At 39.5% G+C, this 16,555-nt stretch overlaps 2 protein-coding genes across 3 annotated transcripts in view; both read right to left on the reverse strand.

Annotated features, from left to right (window-relative positions):
• The window catches only part of LOC122079233 (DNA repair protein recA homolog 3, mitochondrial-like), a 9,214-nt gene extending 8,825 nt beyond the window's left edge, over positions 1-389 (reverse strand). Inside the window, exon 1 of the mRNA XM_042645516.1 lies at positions 52-389. Coding sequence (XP_042501450.1) covers positions 52-108 — 57 coding nt within the window. The 5' untranslated portion in view covers positions 109-389. The remainder of the gene's footprint in view (positions 1-51) is intronic.
• LOC122079231 (ATP-dependent DNA helicase At3g02060, chloroplastic) overlaps positions 1-16,555 on the reverse strand; it is a 36,617-nt gene that overhangs the window by 903 nt on the left and 19,159 nt on the right. The window contains exons 9-14 of one of the 2 annotated variants that reach the window (XM_042645513.1): positions 10,931-11,017; positions 10,532-10,705; positions 6,424-6,468; positions 3,836-4,192; positions 2,248-2,637; positions 1,701-2,008 (exon numbers count right to left, since the gene is read on the reverse strand). In XM_042645513.1, the coding sequence (XP_042501447.1) occupies positions 2,536-2,637; positions 3,836-4,192; positions 6,424-6,468; positions 10,532-10,705; positions 10,931-11,017 (765 nt within the window). In that variant the 3' untranslated portion in view covers positions 1,701-2,008; positions 2,248-2,535. Of the gene's footprint in view, positions 1-1,497; positions 2,009-2,247; positions 2,638-3,835; positions 4,193-6,423; positions 6,469-10,531; positions 10,706-10,930; positions 11,018-16,555 lie in introns of those variants that run through there. The other variant, XM_042645512.1, reaches the window with a different exon arrangement.

Here is a 16,555-nt window from a genome sequence, read left to right on the forward strand (position 1 = left end):
GGGGAGAAACAAATTAAAAGGGAAGCTGTGAGGGTCAGGGGAATAAAGAACCTGTCCTGCAAAGAGCGAGCGCTCTAAAGAAGAAGCATGTCGAAGAAGCCTCGCCATTGGCAGCAGGCGAAGGTTTGAAACCCCACGGAATGACGGAAGAGAAAAAAAAAATGCTGATTCTAAATCTCCAAGATACCCGTCTGCGGTGCAGTTACTACAGACGAGATCAGTAGTGTTCCAGACTCCGGAATCAGCAAAGCTACACAGTATAAAGGACTACTCCTTTAGGGTTCTTTCTTTTTTCGGTTTCCCTCCGTTTTTCAAGTCAGAGTTCACTCATGTCTTCTGGGAGATTTCATAAGTTGTTCATTTTCATATTTTTTTATATGTTTTTCTCTTCTCTTCTCTTCTCTTCTGGGTAGAAAAGACATTACCTATTCATTCACTGCGCGTGCAAACTCATAACGGATGAGAAAGAAATGACTTGCAATCATGGATCGGAATTCGGCCACTCTATCTTTGTACGTCATGGTTCGAGCCCTTTGAGGAATCGGAACGGTCAGGGACTCGGGATCAATGGGATCGGATCAAAATCAGCCTTAATTGATTCTTAGCGACTACCGTGTTGGTGCCTTGGTGGGTCGGTAAAATGAAGGATAAAATAGTTTAAACATAATTTTTTTAATTGAAAATAAGGGTATTTCTATTCGATCCCGACCGATCTCATTCCTTATATCAAATTCTCAAATCATGAGCTAAAGAGTAAAAGAGAAGATGCAATCCCCTTCGTAAATAGGAAACCACGTCTCTTTTATGAGATTCAACCAGTGACTTCTCAAATCCTTCAGATTTTACCTTTAGTTACGTCATTTGGATTGCCAAAGCCCTATACAAGCGCTCCATGGAAAGTCATTGGAGTGGAAAGTGCATTAAGAAGAATACCTTGCAAATTCCTGAAGATTAAACCAATACCTCCTTTAGATTGGCATCACAATTGTCCTTGATATAATCCAAAGGTAAAGCCGTCCAGTTAACAAGGACCTAAAAAGGACCATTGGGCGGGCGTGTGCCAACCAAAAGAACATGATCATGTTGGCACATCTATCATGGTTACATGGCAGGTCCCATATTGAAGTCGGTGAATAAATCATTGTTTTGGAGCTTGGGTTTTTTTTGTATGTATGTGTATGGCAGATTGAACTAATCGGAATTTTGCACCTAAAATGAAAAAACAAGAACTAATGTGGCTCTTTCTGCTAAGATATCGGCTTTTGTTGAGGAAATAAGATCCATCTCATTGCTTCCACCCAAATTAAAACAAGACAAAAAAGATCTGTCTAATTGCAGTTTCTGGCTTGTGACTACAATCATATCAGAAGACAATCGAATAGCAGTATAGGACCTGCCCATACCCTTGCTACTGGCTCAGCTTAGCACAAAATCAGTTGTCTTTAGTTCCATAATCCCCCTTCTATTCTCATTCCTTCTGCTTTCTGATAATAATTGTACGAGGACGTAAATCTTTTAAATTTAAATTCGGGAAAATCTTTTTGTAACCAAAGTAGGTGAAAAAGAAGTTGTTGTAACTTTACATTTTTTTTTTTCCCCATTTACAAGCCAAGAAAAGACTATCACAGAAACTTAATCATGAGTCCACCCTCTCAGACATTTCAGGAATAAAATAGAAAAAAATAATAATAATAAATTACCTCGGTTGGGTAATCCTGTAGGTGCTCCTTTCATTGCATAAAAAAGTATTCAGTAGCAGTTTCCAACCAAGAACACCTTTGTTCCAGCAGACACCAATGTATCTCACTGCCAACAGTTGAACCTCATGAAGGAGGTAATACGTGATGAGGTTGATGAAGGTAGCATCCACATGCAGAGAGACTAGTTATATACCCAGTTACCATACTTTTCAGACTCCAGTGTCTACGCCTCATATCACTCCTACCAACAGGTATATCCTCCATTCATCAGATCCGGCCAGAGTGACACCAGTTGACAATGCTAGTTCCTGGGGGGATGAAAATAACCACATCAGTGAAGCAAGAAAACATTTGAACATATCATCGAGATTCTCTGGGTCCAGCTCCTATCCGTTAACTAACTGGAAAGCTCAAGTTCAGTGAACAGCACGAAATGTCAGCAGAGCCAACCCCTACCTCTGCTGATGTTTCATGCTATCTGCACTTAACTGGAGATCACCAGTTACTGGAGGGGAGCCCGTTCGGATCCTCCTTACATAATACATACCAATTGAGCGAAAAATTGGTGCAGAGCAATCTCCACCCTCTTTGAAGCAGTAAGTTTTCAGAAGTCCATTAGATGTGTCATACATCTTTCCATAGTCTGAACAAGCACATATCATATCTGGAATCTGCAGAGCGACATCTCAGGAACTTTGATACTCGATAAACTGATCTTCCTGGTTCGTAAATTTCTGCTACCCGTCCCCGTGCTGATATACAAAACATTGACCTTCCGGGGCCGAATGCAAGAACAAAGAGCATCATAAAGGATCAGCTGCTCCCATGAAGAGATTCAGTATTTTACGAGGGCTGGTAATGAGGCATGAAGTTCAGTCAAGCACTGAAAAATCCAATTGAGAAGTTGCTCTATTGGTAGCTCCAGTAGCAGTTCTGCCTGTCAGACAAAAGGAGGAAAACCAGAAATCAAGAAAGAACATCCTACATCATTTAAAAAAAATAAAAGATAAAAATTCAGTTTTGAGTTGACCGTAGGTTAATCATTGTACTAAGTTAAATAAAGCATACTGGCTCCAGTCCTCTCACTGTCTATATCCATACACAGTAACACACAGCAAACATGCAAAAATATTGAGATCTGACACCTAATAGTCCAACCAAAAAGACAATGAGGCCAAGGTTTAAAGTGAGAAAGAAAAACATGGTCAAGTGAATAGGTAACACATCGTAAGTCATATAAAATATGAAGAAACACTAAATAAAATTAGAAAATGTTCTCAACAGTCATCGCAAAGGTAAAATGTACTTGACATAACAAATAAGCAATCCCCACCGTCAAAAAAGCATGTTAAAGAAGAATAACCCTACACAACAATCAATCGATCAATCTGGTTCTTCATCTGTGCTGGAAAATATTCTACTAAGCCATCGTAAGAGATAAGATAATGATGAACTCTTTATTTTTCTTTAATTAAAAAAACACACACACACACACACACAAAGATGATAATATTGACATCTGTACACTTTTAAGTTCTTTTTTCAAGCACAAGCCAGGTAACAAACACTTCATCGAAAGCACAGCAATAGATCAAGATGAGATGATCAGGCAAATTACAAGCAGAAGGAAATTTTAAAAAAGGCATCATCCCAAAGTGTAAGACAAACAGATCACTTCGAGATCACAAGCACAGAAGAAAAAGACTGCTAGAATATCTAATAATGGGTATCGTTTAAAATGGCACCATAAAACTATAAGATGTGATAGTGTTTATAACCCCTACTGTTAAAGACCATTTTACAAAGGCAATGGCTTTGATGAAACCACGACAGGGAATTTCAATTAAAACAAACTCTTTATGAAGGTCTGCTTCATTTAGGGAACTGATTTGTCATTTCAATAACCAAGTAACAGAATATGCTAGAACAGATGATTAGCATCAAATGACCTGGTCAATTTTTTGTCTAATAAAGATTTCTAGGTTGGAAGCCATTGAATTTGTTCTCAATCTTCTACATGCATTAATAAATAACGTGAAGAGAAGTGTTCCGGCTGATAGTAAGTTTTGCAGGGGAACGTAATTGCATCAGAATGCTACTTATAAGATCAAGACATAGTTGGAAGGGAGTGGTACCATAATTTGATTTTCCTTCAAAACCAGAGAGTTCCGGTGAACATCAGATGCCATTGACTCTGTCATCAACTTGAAAACCTTCTTACTCATTTGTGTTTCCATACCCACCATCTTGCCTAAAGCATATATTCTAGTGATCCCAAGATCTGCAGCCATCCTCTTCACATAAAGCTTCTTCAGTAAAATTTCCATGGAGAGCGGTTCCTTTCCATATTGGCAACGAAGATTCTCAGTGAACTGCATCAAACTCCAGATTCCTTTCTCAGCAGCTCTCTCAGCCTTGCTTATTATTTCCATCGGGTTTTCTAGATAGTTTATGTATTCTGAAGGAAGGTGAGGACTAATCTTTATATCAAGCTGTCAAAGGAGAAATGCAAAGCAAACAGGGTAGTTAAAAATTTGACAAAGCACTTCACAGTTTACACTATCTCATCACAAATTGCACCTGCAAGTTAAATGTACTAAACTGCAGATAAAGAAAATATATCGCATTTCAGATGAATACTGTCTATGCCCGACAGTGCCAAACAGCTAGGTGTCTATGTCAGATGATTGCAACCTTTAACTCATATTTTCAGAACCTAAAGCCAGATTTCGTGAGCATTTGAAAGAGATTTTATGGGGATGGTTACATTCAGGTAGAGCTGAGACATAAGAATTACTCCAGGTCCCTTTTTTTGTTTTCCAAAACAGACATGTTTTTCATCTAAAAACACGTTTCATAACACAGCTATTCTGGAAAATAGTATTCAAAAGATCCTTTTTTTGAAACAGAATTTGGCCTGTTTTTGAACCCCCTTCCCCACCCACCCACCCCCCGCCCCAAAAAAAAAGAGGGTTTGAACACAGTTTTTTCTCTTTTTGTGCAAAACACTCAAAGTAACAGAATTTAACACATGGAAAACTATAAGAAATCTGTCATTTCGATCTAAAAATAACTCTTCGTCAACCTCTCTCTCGACAGCACTTTACATCAACCTCTCTCTCTCTCCATTAATCCCAGGCTTCACAGTTTGAACCAGGCCTAGGCCTGTGCTGAACCCGAGTTTTTTTTTTTCTTTAGAGTTTGTTTTTGAACTCCAAACTACTTCAATATAATATAATTTTTTCACTCTTATGGACCTGGTTTAGGCTATATCTCAACCTGAGGTGGGGGCCAAGTTGGGCTTGATTTGAGAATATATGACACTTGGGCCGCAGCTTGGTTTTAAAAACGTAAAATTGAATTCAATTTCTAGGTGGTCATCAAATACATTATTTCTGTTTTTGTTATGAGAAACATTAAAAAAAAAAAAATTCTTGAACATGTTTTCTGTTGAGAACAAAAACAGAAAAGTGAAAGAGCTGCTAAACAGGTTTTCTATTTTTTTCTTGAAAAAACAGCAAAAAATGTTATCAAATGGGTAATTCACTATTTTTATTTTTGTTATGGGCAAGGTTTAAAGTATCAGTATCGCATAAGAAGGGTGATTTTAAGAGACGTATCATATCAGAGAGATACAAGATACACTAAAATACTGTTTAAAGCATAAAACACTATAAATAAGTAAGATGTAATATACATCATTGTGGTAGAGGGTAAGGCATGCCGCCAGCTTTCGGTAAGCTAGCGGCATGCACCAATCATAGGGCTGGACACAGGAGGTCAAGGGAGTCTTTCCTAAGGGGGAGGAGAGAGGATGACACATGTTGGGCACCCAACGGCGTGCCCAGCCTTTTCCCATATATTGTATAAAAAATATAAAAGTACAATGAGATAAGTGCATTCTATTGAATATGTATAAAGGATGGTGTTTCTAATATGTACTAATACCAAAAAAGATGTTATTTTCAATTTAGGGAAGATGCACACATCAATGCAAAAAATTACTCTAGTTTGATGCAAACATTTAACTTGTTTTTCACTAATCTAGTGATCCATTGCAAAAATGACACCAAAATATCAATATTTGAGCAAAAAATTCATAGTTTTTGATAAATAACTATTCTTATGCGAATCTGGTTTTGATCCTTGATTGCATGTTGTTTAATGCCAAAAGGATGATGAAGTCAACACTTCTAGAGCCATTTTTGCCACAAGTATGAAATCAAGTTGATTTTGCCCATAAAAAATTTTAATTAGAATGCCTTACAAGAGTTCTCGGCAAGTGTTTTACAGTTTTGGATCGGGTTCTATAGTTTATAAGAGATGTATCAAGCGTATCGTTAGGTATCAACAATGTCGGGTCACATATCGACCTGATACAGTCGATTCAATTTTTTTTTGGTATCGTACTGGCACCATATCGTATCGGATACCTTAAAGATACGATATGTATCAGTTAGTATTGGCGAATACGGTAGGATATTTAAACCCTTGGTTATAGGAAACAGTAAAAATGATTTGATCGCCAAAACATGTTTTCTTTTGACAACAAAAACAGAAAAGCAAAAGAGCCTCAAAACATTCTTTCTGTTTTTCTTGGAAAAACACCAAAAACATTATCAAATAGGGCCTTAATCTGTTATAAAAAGATGCAATCACCTAGTAATACCCGAGAGACTACATTTACATCTAATTCTATTATTTTCAGGATAATAAACCAAACCTGTACACTATGGTAAGGAACTGAAACCAGCCGATGTTCTTCAACCTGAAAATCAAACAAAATAAAGATAAACTTATGAAAGAACCCCAGATAAAGGGTACGGTGAACCAAGACACAATCACTAAATATGAGAGAGAGAGAGAGAGAGACAGAGAGAGACAAGCCAACCATATTCATCCTAAAAGAGGGAAATAAGTCCCCTTATTCTAGTCCTGAATGCATAGCAGTGAAGACCAATGATGCAAGTAAATCTCGGAAATGACTTATTTCAGTCAAAATAAGAGTGTCGGAATGTGTTACATATATTGGGCCTATGATTCAATGAGTTTTAATTGTAATTTACTTCTTAATGGGCCCAAGCAATAGATAGCTGGTAGGAAAACGATATCTTTTCTTAGGAGTTTAGTTTCTATCTTTGAGTCCTTGAGTCTAGTTTCTGTTTTCTATTTTTCTTATAGCTTGCAAGTTGTTTCTATTTCTGAATTTAGAAAGTTGTTAAGTTATGGGCTCAATCCCCACCCTGTGGATAGGGGATTCATGTAGCCATTGAGGCATATGGCTTTGATGGTTTTTGACGTGAGCTGTGCGGAATAACGTGGTTTTGCATGAGGATGGACTTCCTAGCGGCCTTGAGAGGACTCCCTGCAATCATCTTCAAGTTTTCTTCTTCAATTTCTGTTATATGTATATATTGCAATTCTGTTATCAACTATTCAGGTCACAATTCTGGTCCATACAACCCTAATGCAATACATTATTTGAACATTTCAGCTTCTCCCTCCCACCCTCTAGTCCATCAGGGACCCTCTCCCCTCCTTAGTTCTACTCTCCACCCTCTCCCCCAATATGTTCATTCCGTGGTCGCCACTGCAATACTCCATCTTTGGCCTGCAAATACTCATCCATTCCCAGCTCTCGGGGCTCTTGTTGCACCCTCATGCAACCTGATGAGTTAGGGTGTTATTTGGAATACCTGAGGCCTTAAATCCCCATCTAAGCAGGCCAAGGTGCATTCTCATATCAAGCTTCACAATTGTCTCATGTTGTCTTATTGAAACCAGAGTCCAGGAGGTTGATGCTATTTGTATTGCCTCCTCAATTGCCCCAACATGGTCCCTTTATTCCAACTATTCTTACCACTCCAATGGACATCTTTGGTTTCTTTGGGACACCCTCTCCCCCACCCCCCCCCCCTCAAAAAAAATATATATGTGTATATATTTTCTGCTATTCCCCTCTTCCGAGCTACTACGCCTCAAAGTTTCCGACAGCCAAGGAAACTTCAGAGCTACTTATGCCTCTAATTGTCCATAGGAGAAAGCCTCTCTTAGGGAATACCTTTGTTGTGTTGCCTTGCAGGTTGGGCCCCTTTTTGGGGATTAGGTGGTGATTTCAATGCCATCCGGTATAGACATGATAAACAGGGATGTGATCAGCTTGATGATTCCTCTTTTGATGCATTCAATGAGTGCCTTGATGACATAGGCATGAATGATTTGAGATGGTATGGTCCTAACCCACTTGGCATAATAGAAGATTTGGTGACTCAAGGATCGCTTACAAGCTTGATAGGGTCTTGGTTAATGAAACCTGGCTTTCCTCCTCTTCCCGTGCTACCTTTGATGCTCCTGGCATCTCCGATCATAGTCCCATCGACATTCTTGTCTAGCTCTACATCTCCTTCGGCCCATAACCTTTCAAATACTTCGACATGTGGTCCTCTCACCCAAATTTCTTCATCATTGTTAAAGATGCCTAGGACAAGCTCGTCCATGCTTATTCAACCCCCCTCCTAATCGCCTTTTCCAGAAAGCTTCAGATATGTTAAAAGTGCCCTTAAAGTTTGGAACTACTACTCTTTTGGGAACATCTCCTCCTTGGTTTCTGACTGTAGGAATAACTTTCTGACATTCAATTGAGGCTCCAATCTAACATCCATAATGCCCCCCCCCCCTAGCTGAGGAAGAAAAAGCGGTCTCTTTGGATCTCTTTTCCTTGGTTGCTCAAGAGAACTTCTTAAAGCAAAAGTAAGATTCAAACGGTTGGAACTTGGCAACTCCTACTCCGCTTACTTTCATAGGTCGATGAAAGCTAGAACAAATGTCAACTCCATCTCCATGCTTTTGGCCAGAGATGGTTCCTCTCCACAGAGTTGAAGATATTAAGGCAAAGCCGGTTGACTATTTTAAAGATATCTTCCAGCCTTCTTCTATTGCATCCATTGAGCCTACCCCTGAGGGTCTATTCAACAATTTCATTCCTAGTCATCTCATTGATACCCTCAAGGCTCTCCCCACTAAAGAAAAGAATCTAACTGCTATCCACTCTCACAAGGCTAACAAAGCCCCCAGCCTAAATGGCTTCAGTATGGGATTCTTCTCCTCCAACTAAGACATTATCAAAGAAGACCTCATCAAGGCCCTCCAAAGTTTCTTCTTCTATTTTACTATTACCAGGCCAGAACGCCAGGTATATCTTATATCATTGATGTTATAAGTCAGTTTATGGAAAAAGATTCACTGGGGATTTTACGATATCTTAAGGGGACTCCTGGTAAGGGCCTCATTTGTAGACCTAATGGTCATGCCGATTTGGTTGGCGCATATGGCAATAAGAGATCTACTACGGGTTTTGTACTTTTGTTGGTGGAAATATTGTTACATGGAGGAGCAAAAAATACTCTTGTGGCAAGGTCTAGTGCAGAGGCTGAGTGTAGAGCAATGGTTCATACTACAACTAAATTAATGTGGTCGAGATGCCTTCTTCAGGAACTTGGGTATTTGGTTGCCAAACCCAGTAACATGTTCTGTGATAATCAAGCGGCCATTTGCATAGCTAGTAATCCGGTGTTTCATCAAAGGACCAAGAACATTGAAGTTGACTATCATTTTGTAAGGGATGCAGTTATGAGAAAAATTATTTCCACTCCGTTTGTTTCTTCTACAGATCAGTTGGGTGATATGTAACCAAACCTTTGTTTCACTCTGCTTTTTAAGAAGGTTGTTCCATTTCCAAGCCAAGATTGGTGATGTATATGTTCTAGCTTGAGGATAAGCGTTAAAGTTTATGTTCTAGCGGCAAGGTATTTTTGGTATTTCTTGGTATTTTTATTATGTTCATCATGGGTTTAAGTGTATGTACTGTCGGTAGGGGTACTTTGGTCTGTATATCTTTATTTTTATATTTAATAAACCCTACCCCTCACAGTAAGGCTATTCAGCCAAACCACGAGGTATTCTCCTCCTTGCGGAAACTTCTCTTCTTCTCCTACTTTTGTGTGCAGGTATTGGCTTTAGGTTCTCATTTTCATCACACACTTACATATAAACTGGTATAAGACTGACTCAGACTGGTCATAGGAAAGGCTAGAGCCAATCCTGGACATAATAGAAAAATAAAACCAAAACAAAGTCTGAGACTCTGAAAACTCCTCCCAATAGAAAACTAAAAGTAGTCCAAACTGAATAGGACTCTGAAAACCTGAAAAAAATAGACTCAAATATGGGCTGGTCCTTAAATTCCTTCTTCCAGCCCGATTATTACAACTTAAAAATAATAAAATAAAGACGAAACAATCCCACGATTTGAGGTTCCAAGAGGAACCAAATTGTAAGACCGCAGGCCAGAAGTCGAACAAAAAAATGGACCAAAGTGGACCAGACTGAACCGCAGGCTATTCTGGCCTGCTTTTCTTCCTCCTGTGAGTATATCGCAGGCTCGCAGCCTGTGCTTGATTCTGCATCACTGGGTTTTCTGATAAGACACATTACTGTTTGGTACTTCCCTATTACAATTAGATCTCTTTACTAATCGTCAAATCTCATTTCTGTCCCAACCTCAATGGAGATCAGATTCACAACTCCTACTAGGGTTTGATCTCTGCATTAACCATGCACCTGCAGTTGCTAGCATCAACTTTCAACGTGAATCTTACATTGAACAAACCACAAGAGTTGTAGTGGATCTTTTAAAAGAAGGCACCAGGGCCATAAAGAGGATCCTCGAAACATATTAATCAACAAAAGAAAACAAAATCATTTTAAAATAAAAAACCAAGGCTAGAGCAAGCATGTTGTTACCAATGACAAGCTTTGTTAACAGAACAAACCTTCGACAGGCTTTCAAAAAGCATCTCAAAGAACAGATCAATGCCCACATTTCCAACATCTCCCGTCTGTTGCTCGCCAAAGATATTTCCAAATCCTCTTATACCCATGTCTCTCTCTGCAACTTGGAAACCTTGGCCCAAATCACGACACTCCTCAAGAGCAGTAAGTCGCTCCTGAAATTCAAGTAGAATAGGCACTGTAATTTAAACCACAGCAAGAAAAGTATTCAAATCCCTCACTGAAACAGCTGCACATGAATGCACTATAATTGAGTTGATCATTGGACACTACAGCTGAATATCAAAATAGCTTATGCAAACTCAAAATTCCTTGTTACAAAATCTGAAACTCTTTGCACACAATCTAGAGTCATGGAAAATTCTGATATAATGACGCACCAATGCTTGATCAGACAAAAGTGACTTGTCGGGGTAAAATAAGTGTGCATAAGCTTCCTTATCTGCACGTCCCACCCGTCCGCGCAACTATTTCACAACAGTTGAAGAACCAGTATTAGTCCCTTGCCCATAAATGATACCTCCAACAGAACATACAAGGAACGTATACCAAACTTAATGCATGAAGCATGGAAAACCAAATCTTATATCCAGAACCCAGTAATGAAATGAAGCAAGTCAACAAGCAAGGCAGTAATTCTTTTTTTACAACTTTATCATGTGCATGCTCATACAACAGGCATATGCACCCCAATTCTAAGAAACATTGTTTTTTGGCAAATACTACATACAGATAGCAAGATAATTCCATTGATACACTCTTGACCATTTACTTCAAATTTCACCCTTAAAAAAAATGAAAGACTCAACATTTTATCATCCTTGTTCATTTGTCTGAAACTAACTTGAGTGAAAAAATTTCATTATTAGCATGCAAGATGCAGAAAACAACTTCTTTACCCAGTTCAAAAAAAATAATAAGAATATTTTTATAAAATAAAGGGCAAAGAGTTCTCCAGATACAAAGGAGTTAGAGACAGAATCCATAAAAAATTAAATAACATTAAACTTGCTTTTATTTTTACCAGAAGTTTGCTAACATGTGGATGCATCTGAGACTCTGCCTAATAATATTTAATTTTTTACAATGTCTCTCCTATGTTTGATGGAGTTTCAAGCCTTTGTGAGCCCGAAGCTTTGAGCAATGCTCAAATCAAGACATTGGAAGAACTTCCGTCAGTTTTAAGATGCCAGGAGAGTAATTCCTGAAAAGGTTTAGACCTCCCAATAGAGATCCCCCTCTTAATAGAATTCTCGGGTCCAACCTGTCCACAAAAAGCTTAGATGATGATCAGTATATCGAACCTCATGAGGATGCATTCAACCAAAACAAGGGTTACAGAGTCGGGACCCATGAGGTTCAGTGTTGGGAATTAGCACTAATCCCGATAAGAGATTAGCGTCAATTCCAGGAGCCGATAGGGGCCTTTTGGTCCTATCGGGTCCATATTTTGGTCCTTTAGGGTTGCGGCTTAAGTGAGGGGGCTTTTATGTAATTTCTTCTTTTGTTTTAAGATATATATATATACACTATATTGACCTGCGATCAGTCTATTCTGGACTGATTGCAGGCTGCTCTGTTTCTGGACAGCTTTAGGTCTCTCCTTCTTCTCTTCTTCTTCTTCTCTTCTTCTTCTTCTCTTCTCTTCTTCTTCTCGTTTCTGGTTCTGGTTACATCTAAATTAATATTGTAACATGGTATCAAAGCAGGTTTAACCAAATCGATTGGTCCAAACAAACCTATCGCTGCTGATTTCAACCTAGCGATAAACTTCCTTGGTGTGCAACCGCCTTCTTTGCTGCAATTACTATGTCCTAATTAATATGAAGTGATCTACAGACTACAGTACATATAAGTCATCTTCCATACTGCTGCTATCGGTTTTATGCTGGTCCTTACTGTTTAAGAAAGCCGCTGGACTTGTTCTCCTCTACTGATGGCTGCTACTGCTACTGCTACTGCTACTTCATCATCGATGGCTGCTACTACTACTTTATACTTTTTACATACTTGCCGCTGAAAGTTGCTGCTGCCTACTGTGTTTTTTGTCCATGCGATTAGCCTTCTTGCAGAATTTTTTGTTCTCCTATCAAAGGCTGATTCGACACTACTGCTGCCCCCATCGGCTGGTTATGTTTTGTTGAGCTTTGTGGTGTCCGATTGCTTACTGCTGCTGTTTTTCGTACTTGGTGGGTGATTATTATTTGATTCTCATGGCTGAGATCAAAGTCCCTACCCCTACTACTACTACTACTTCTTCTACCTCGGACAATGTTAATGTCCAGATTACATCTATCAAGCTTAAGGGAAGCTCGAATTACCTTCTTTGGGCTCAGTCAGTCAAGGTATATCTAATGGCTAAGGACAAGCTTGATTACACCATCTCTGATTCTCCCAAAGAATCTGAAATGGTTATGCTCAATAGCAGAAAGAGAATGCATTATTTAATTTGGTTATGGAACAGTATGGAACCCGATGTTGCTCCTAATGTTATGTTTCATTCTACTGCCAAGGGAGTGGAATGATTTGAAGGAGATCTACTCTCAGGAGAAGAATATGACCCGTATCTATAATATCTATAAAAAACTGTTTCAGTAGCGCCAGTCAAACAAGCCACTTGCAGAATACTACAGTACTTTCAGGGGTATGGTTAAAGAACTCAATGTCTTTCAACCCTTGACCACTGACACTGACAAATTGAAGGCTCAGCGTAACAAGTTCTTCGTCTCCAAATTCTTGGCTGGTCTGAACAATGACCTGAAGGCAGTGAAGGGTCACTTACTTGCAGGAGATACTGTGCCTACTTTGAATGATACATACTCACGCCTGCAGCGCATTACCTCTTCCACCAAACCTAATCAGTCTTCCAAAGACAATTCTGCCTTCCATGCCAACCGTGGAAGTGGATCTGCTGGTCGAGGATCTGCTGGACAACCCTCTGACCGTACTGCACACCAATGTACTTGTTGCGCAAAGCATGGCAAACTAGAGTGGGCAACACAGTTAGCTACTCATGCAGTGTCTGATGATGGTACGGACACAATGGCTCCAGCCTCCAGTTGACACTAAACCAATACCTTCTTCCAAAGATTCAGCTACCGGTTTGCGAGATGACATCAACCAGTTGCTCCAGCGCTTGCACACTCTTAAGGCATCTGCTAATACATCTATTGGTGCGTCCACATCCGCTGCTACCCTAGCCCACATAGGTACCTCAACCCTCCTTACATCTACCCCCTGGATCATTGATTCAGGTGTTTCTGCCCACATAACTGGTAAGTCATCACTTTTTAAGGATTTTTCTACTAGTTCCAATTCTAACTCTGTGATTCTTGCTAATGGTGCTTCAACACCAGTTCTAAGTCATGGTTCTATCTCACCTACCCCATCCATAAACTTATCCTGTCTTACATGTTCCTCAATTTCCATTAAGTCTTCTCTCTGTGAGTCAATTAACTAGTTCGTTAAATTGCTCAGTAACATTCTTTCCTTCTTACTGCGTGATGGGGACATCAAAGTGTACAGGCGCAAGAAGAAGAAGCAGCCATCTTTGTGGCTGGAAGAATAGAAAGAAGAAGAAGAAAAGGGAGGAAGAAGGAAAGCTCGATCCAGCCATTCCAACGCTGGATCGAGCCCCTTTCTCTTTCCAGATTTTAGTAGATCTTGTGGGCCCCATTAGTTATTAGTTTAGTAGTTTATTTGTAATATATTCTTTTCCTTGTTAATCTTTTAATTAATTAGGAAACTACTTTATTGGTTGATTAGTTTTTAGAAAGTCTTTACTTACTAGTCAATTAACTCTTTTTTATTTTTAGTAACTAGATAGATATTTATGTAATGGCTTAGGCCACGGTTGAAGGAATGGATGTTAATTGAAAAAAAGGCCAAGAGCAAACCCCCAACCCCTCACGGTTCTCTTTCTTTCTCGTTTTCTCACTTTTCTCGCTCGCCTCTTTCCTCTCTTACTCTCTCGGCTCTCTCCTCTCTGTTTTCTTGTCTCGCCTCCCTCTCTTTCTTTTTAGTCTTATTTCTTTTTTTTCTGCTGCTGTTTTGTCACTGCTGACCTCCCCCATCGATGCCCACTGCTGCTGCAACATATTATTGTCGTTACAAAAACTGCTGCTGCTGCACCTGCTGCCTTTACCTCACTGCTGCTGCAACATATTACTGTTGTTACAAAACTGCTCTGCTGCACCTGCTGCCTTTACCTCACTGCTGCTGCTACATACTACTGCCGTTACAATACTGCTGCTGCTGCACACTACTGCCTTTACATCACTGCTGCTACTACTCTCGGTTGTTGTTTACCCTCCACTGGTGTTGCTCTCTCTACAATCGGTTGGATGTATCTTCATCAACTAAAAGTGGACTGCAACCTTTTTATTTTGGAGGACCTTGATCTCTTCTTCTCTCCTCAGATCTGAATAGCAGCATGGTAAAGCATTAAACTAAACCCTCCCCACCCCCATTAACCCCTATTATATATTGCAGCCCATTGACGTTGAAGCCTACCTTTGCCTTTTGTTTATGCCTATTTTACCGATTGTTTAAGTTCTTCGTCACTGTTATATCTCCAAAGAACCCTTGCTGATTTTCTACTTTAGTTGGTTGCTAAAGGATATCGATTGTTTGCATATCTAATTTGGGTGTCTAGATGGATTTGTGTTGAACCTAATATTCGTATATCGCTTGTTCCCTTCCCCATGTCCCCATTTGAAACTTGAGTAAGAATTTATGTGTTTTTTCCGTCTAGATTATTATTGTTTTTGGCTACTTTGTTTATTAGTCTCGTCTTATCTTGCATGCTTAATCGTGTTTGCTGAGATTCTTTAGTCCTATCTACCTAAGCCCCTTGAGTTAACCCTACCTAGCTAGTTAATCTTGTAGGAGACCTAGTCACCTAGGAACCCCCTACATCACTGTGTCTTTCAGGATCTTCACACAAGGAAGACGATTGGTGGAGGGCGTGAAAAGAATAGATTATATTACCTCAACAATGGCTGTCCTACCTCTTCTTCTGCTGCTACGGCTGTTGGGGACATCACTCCTTTGCAATGGTATTGTCGTTTAGGTCATTTGTCGCTTTCTAGGTTACAGCTTTTATTTCCTAGTTTTAAGTCTAGTCCTAGGCTAGAGCGTGAGGCTTGTGAGTTGGGGAAACATCACCGTGTGTCATTCCCATCTCGCTCTGTGTCTCGTAGTCCGTCTTTATTTTATTTAGTCCATTCTGATGTATGGGGTCCTTGAAGAGTCAGTAATAGATTTGGGTTTCGGTATTTTGTGACTTTTGTGGATGATCATTTCCGCCTTACATGGCTTTACATGTTAAAGGGCAGGTCTGAATTTTTACAAGTATTTACAAAATTCCATAATAAAATAAAGACTCAGTTTGGCATTCCTATTAAAATCTTTCGTTCTGATAATACTTTAGAATATGCTCAAACTGATATTTCTGATTTTTGTGATATTCATGGGAAGATCCACCAAACTAATTGTGCCTATACTCCATAGCAAAATGGAGTAGGAGAGCGCAAAAATCGGCACCTCCTTGAGGTTGCCCGAGCCATGATGCTGCATATGCATGTTCCCAAACATTTTTGGTGTGATGGTGTCTTAACTGCATGTCATTTGATTAACCGTATGTCATCCTCTGTTTTGTCCGACAAATCTCCCTTCTCTGTTATGTTCCTTAATTTACTGAGTTTTCCTGTTCCTCCTTAGGTTTTTGGGTGTGTGTGATTTGTTCATAATTTGCATATGCAGGTTGATAAGTTATCTCCTAGGTCTACTAAATGTATTTTTTTGGGCTATTCTCGTACTCAGAAAGGATATAAGTGTTATGACCCTATTTCACACAGGAACTTTGTCAGTGCCGATGTGACCTTCTTTGAAGGTACTTCATGCTACCCCCTCCACTGCCCTCGTCTAGTGTAGAGTGGTCTTATCCATCTCCTCCACCCATACCCTCCCTTATACCCTTCCTTGATGCTCCTCATGCTAGTGAC

Source organism: Macadamia integrifolia, chromosome 5 (assembly GCF_013358625.1).
Source record: "Macadamia integrifolia cultivar HAES 741 chromosome 5, SCU_Mint_v3, whole genome shotgun sequence".
Lineage (NCBI taxonomy): Eukaryota > Viridiplantae > Streptophyta > Magnoliopsida > Proteales > Proteaceae > Macadamia > Macadamia integrifolia.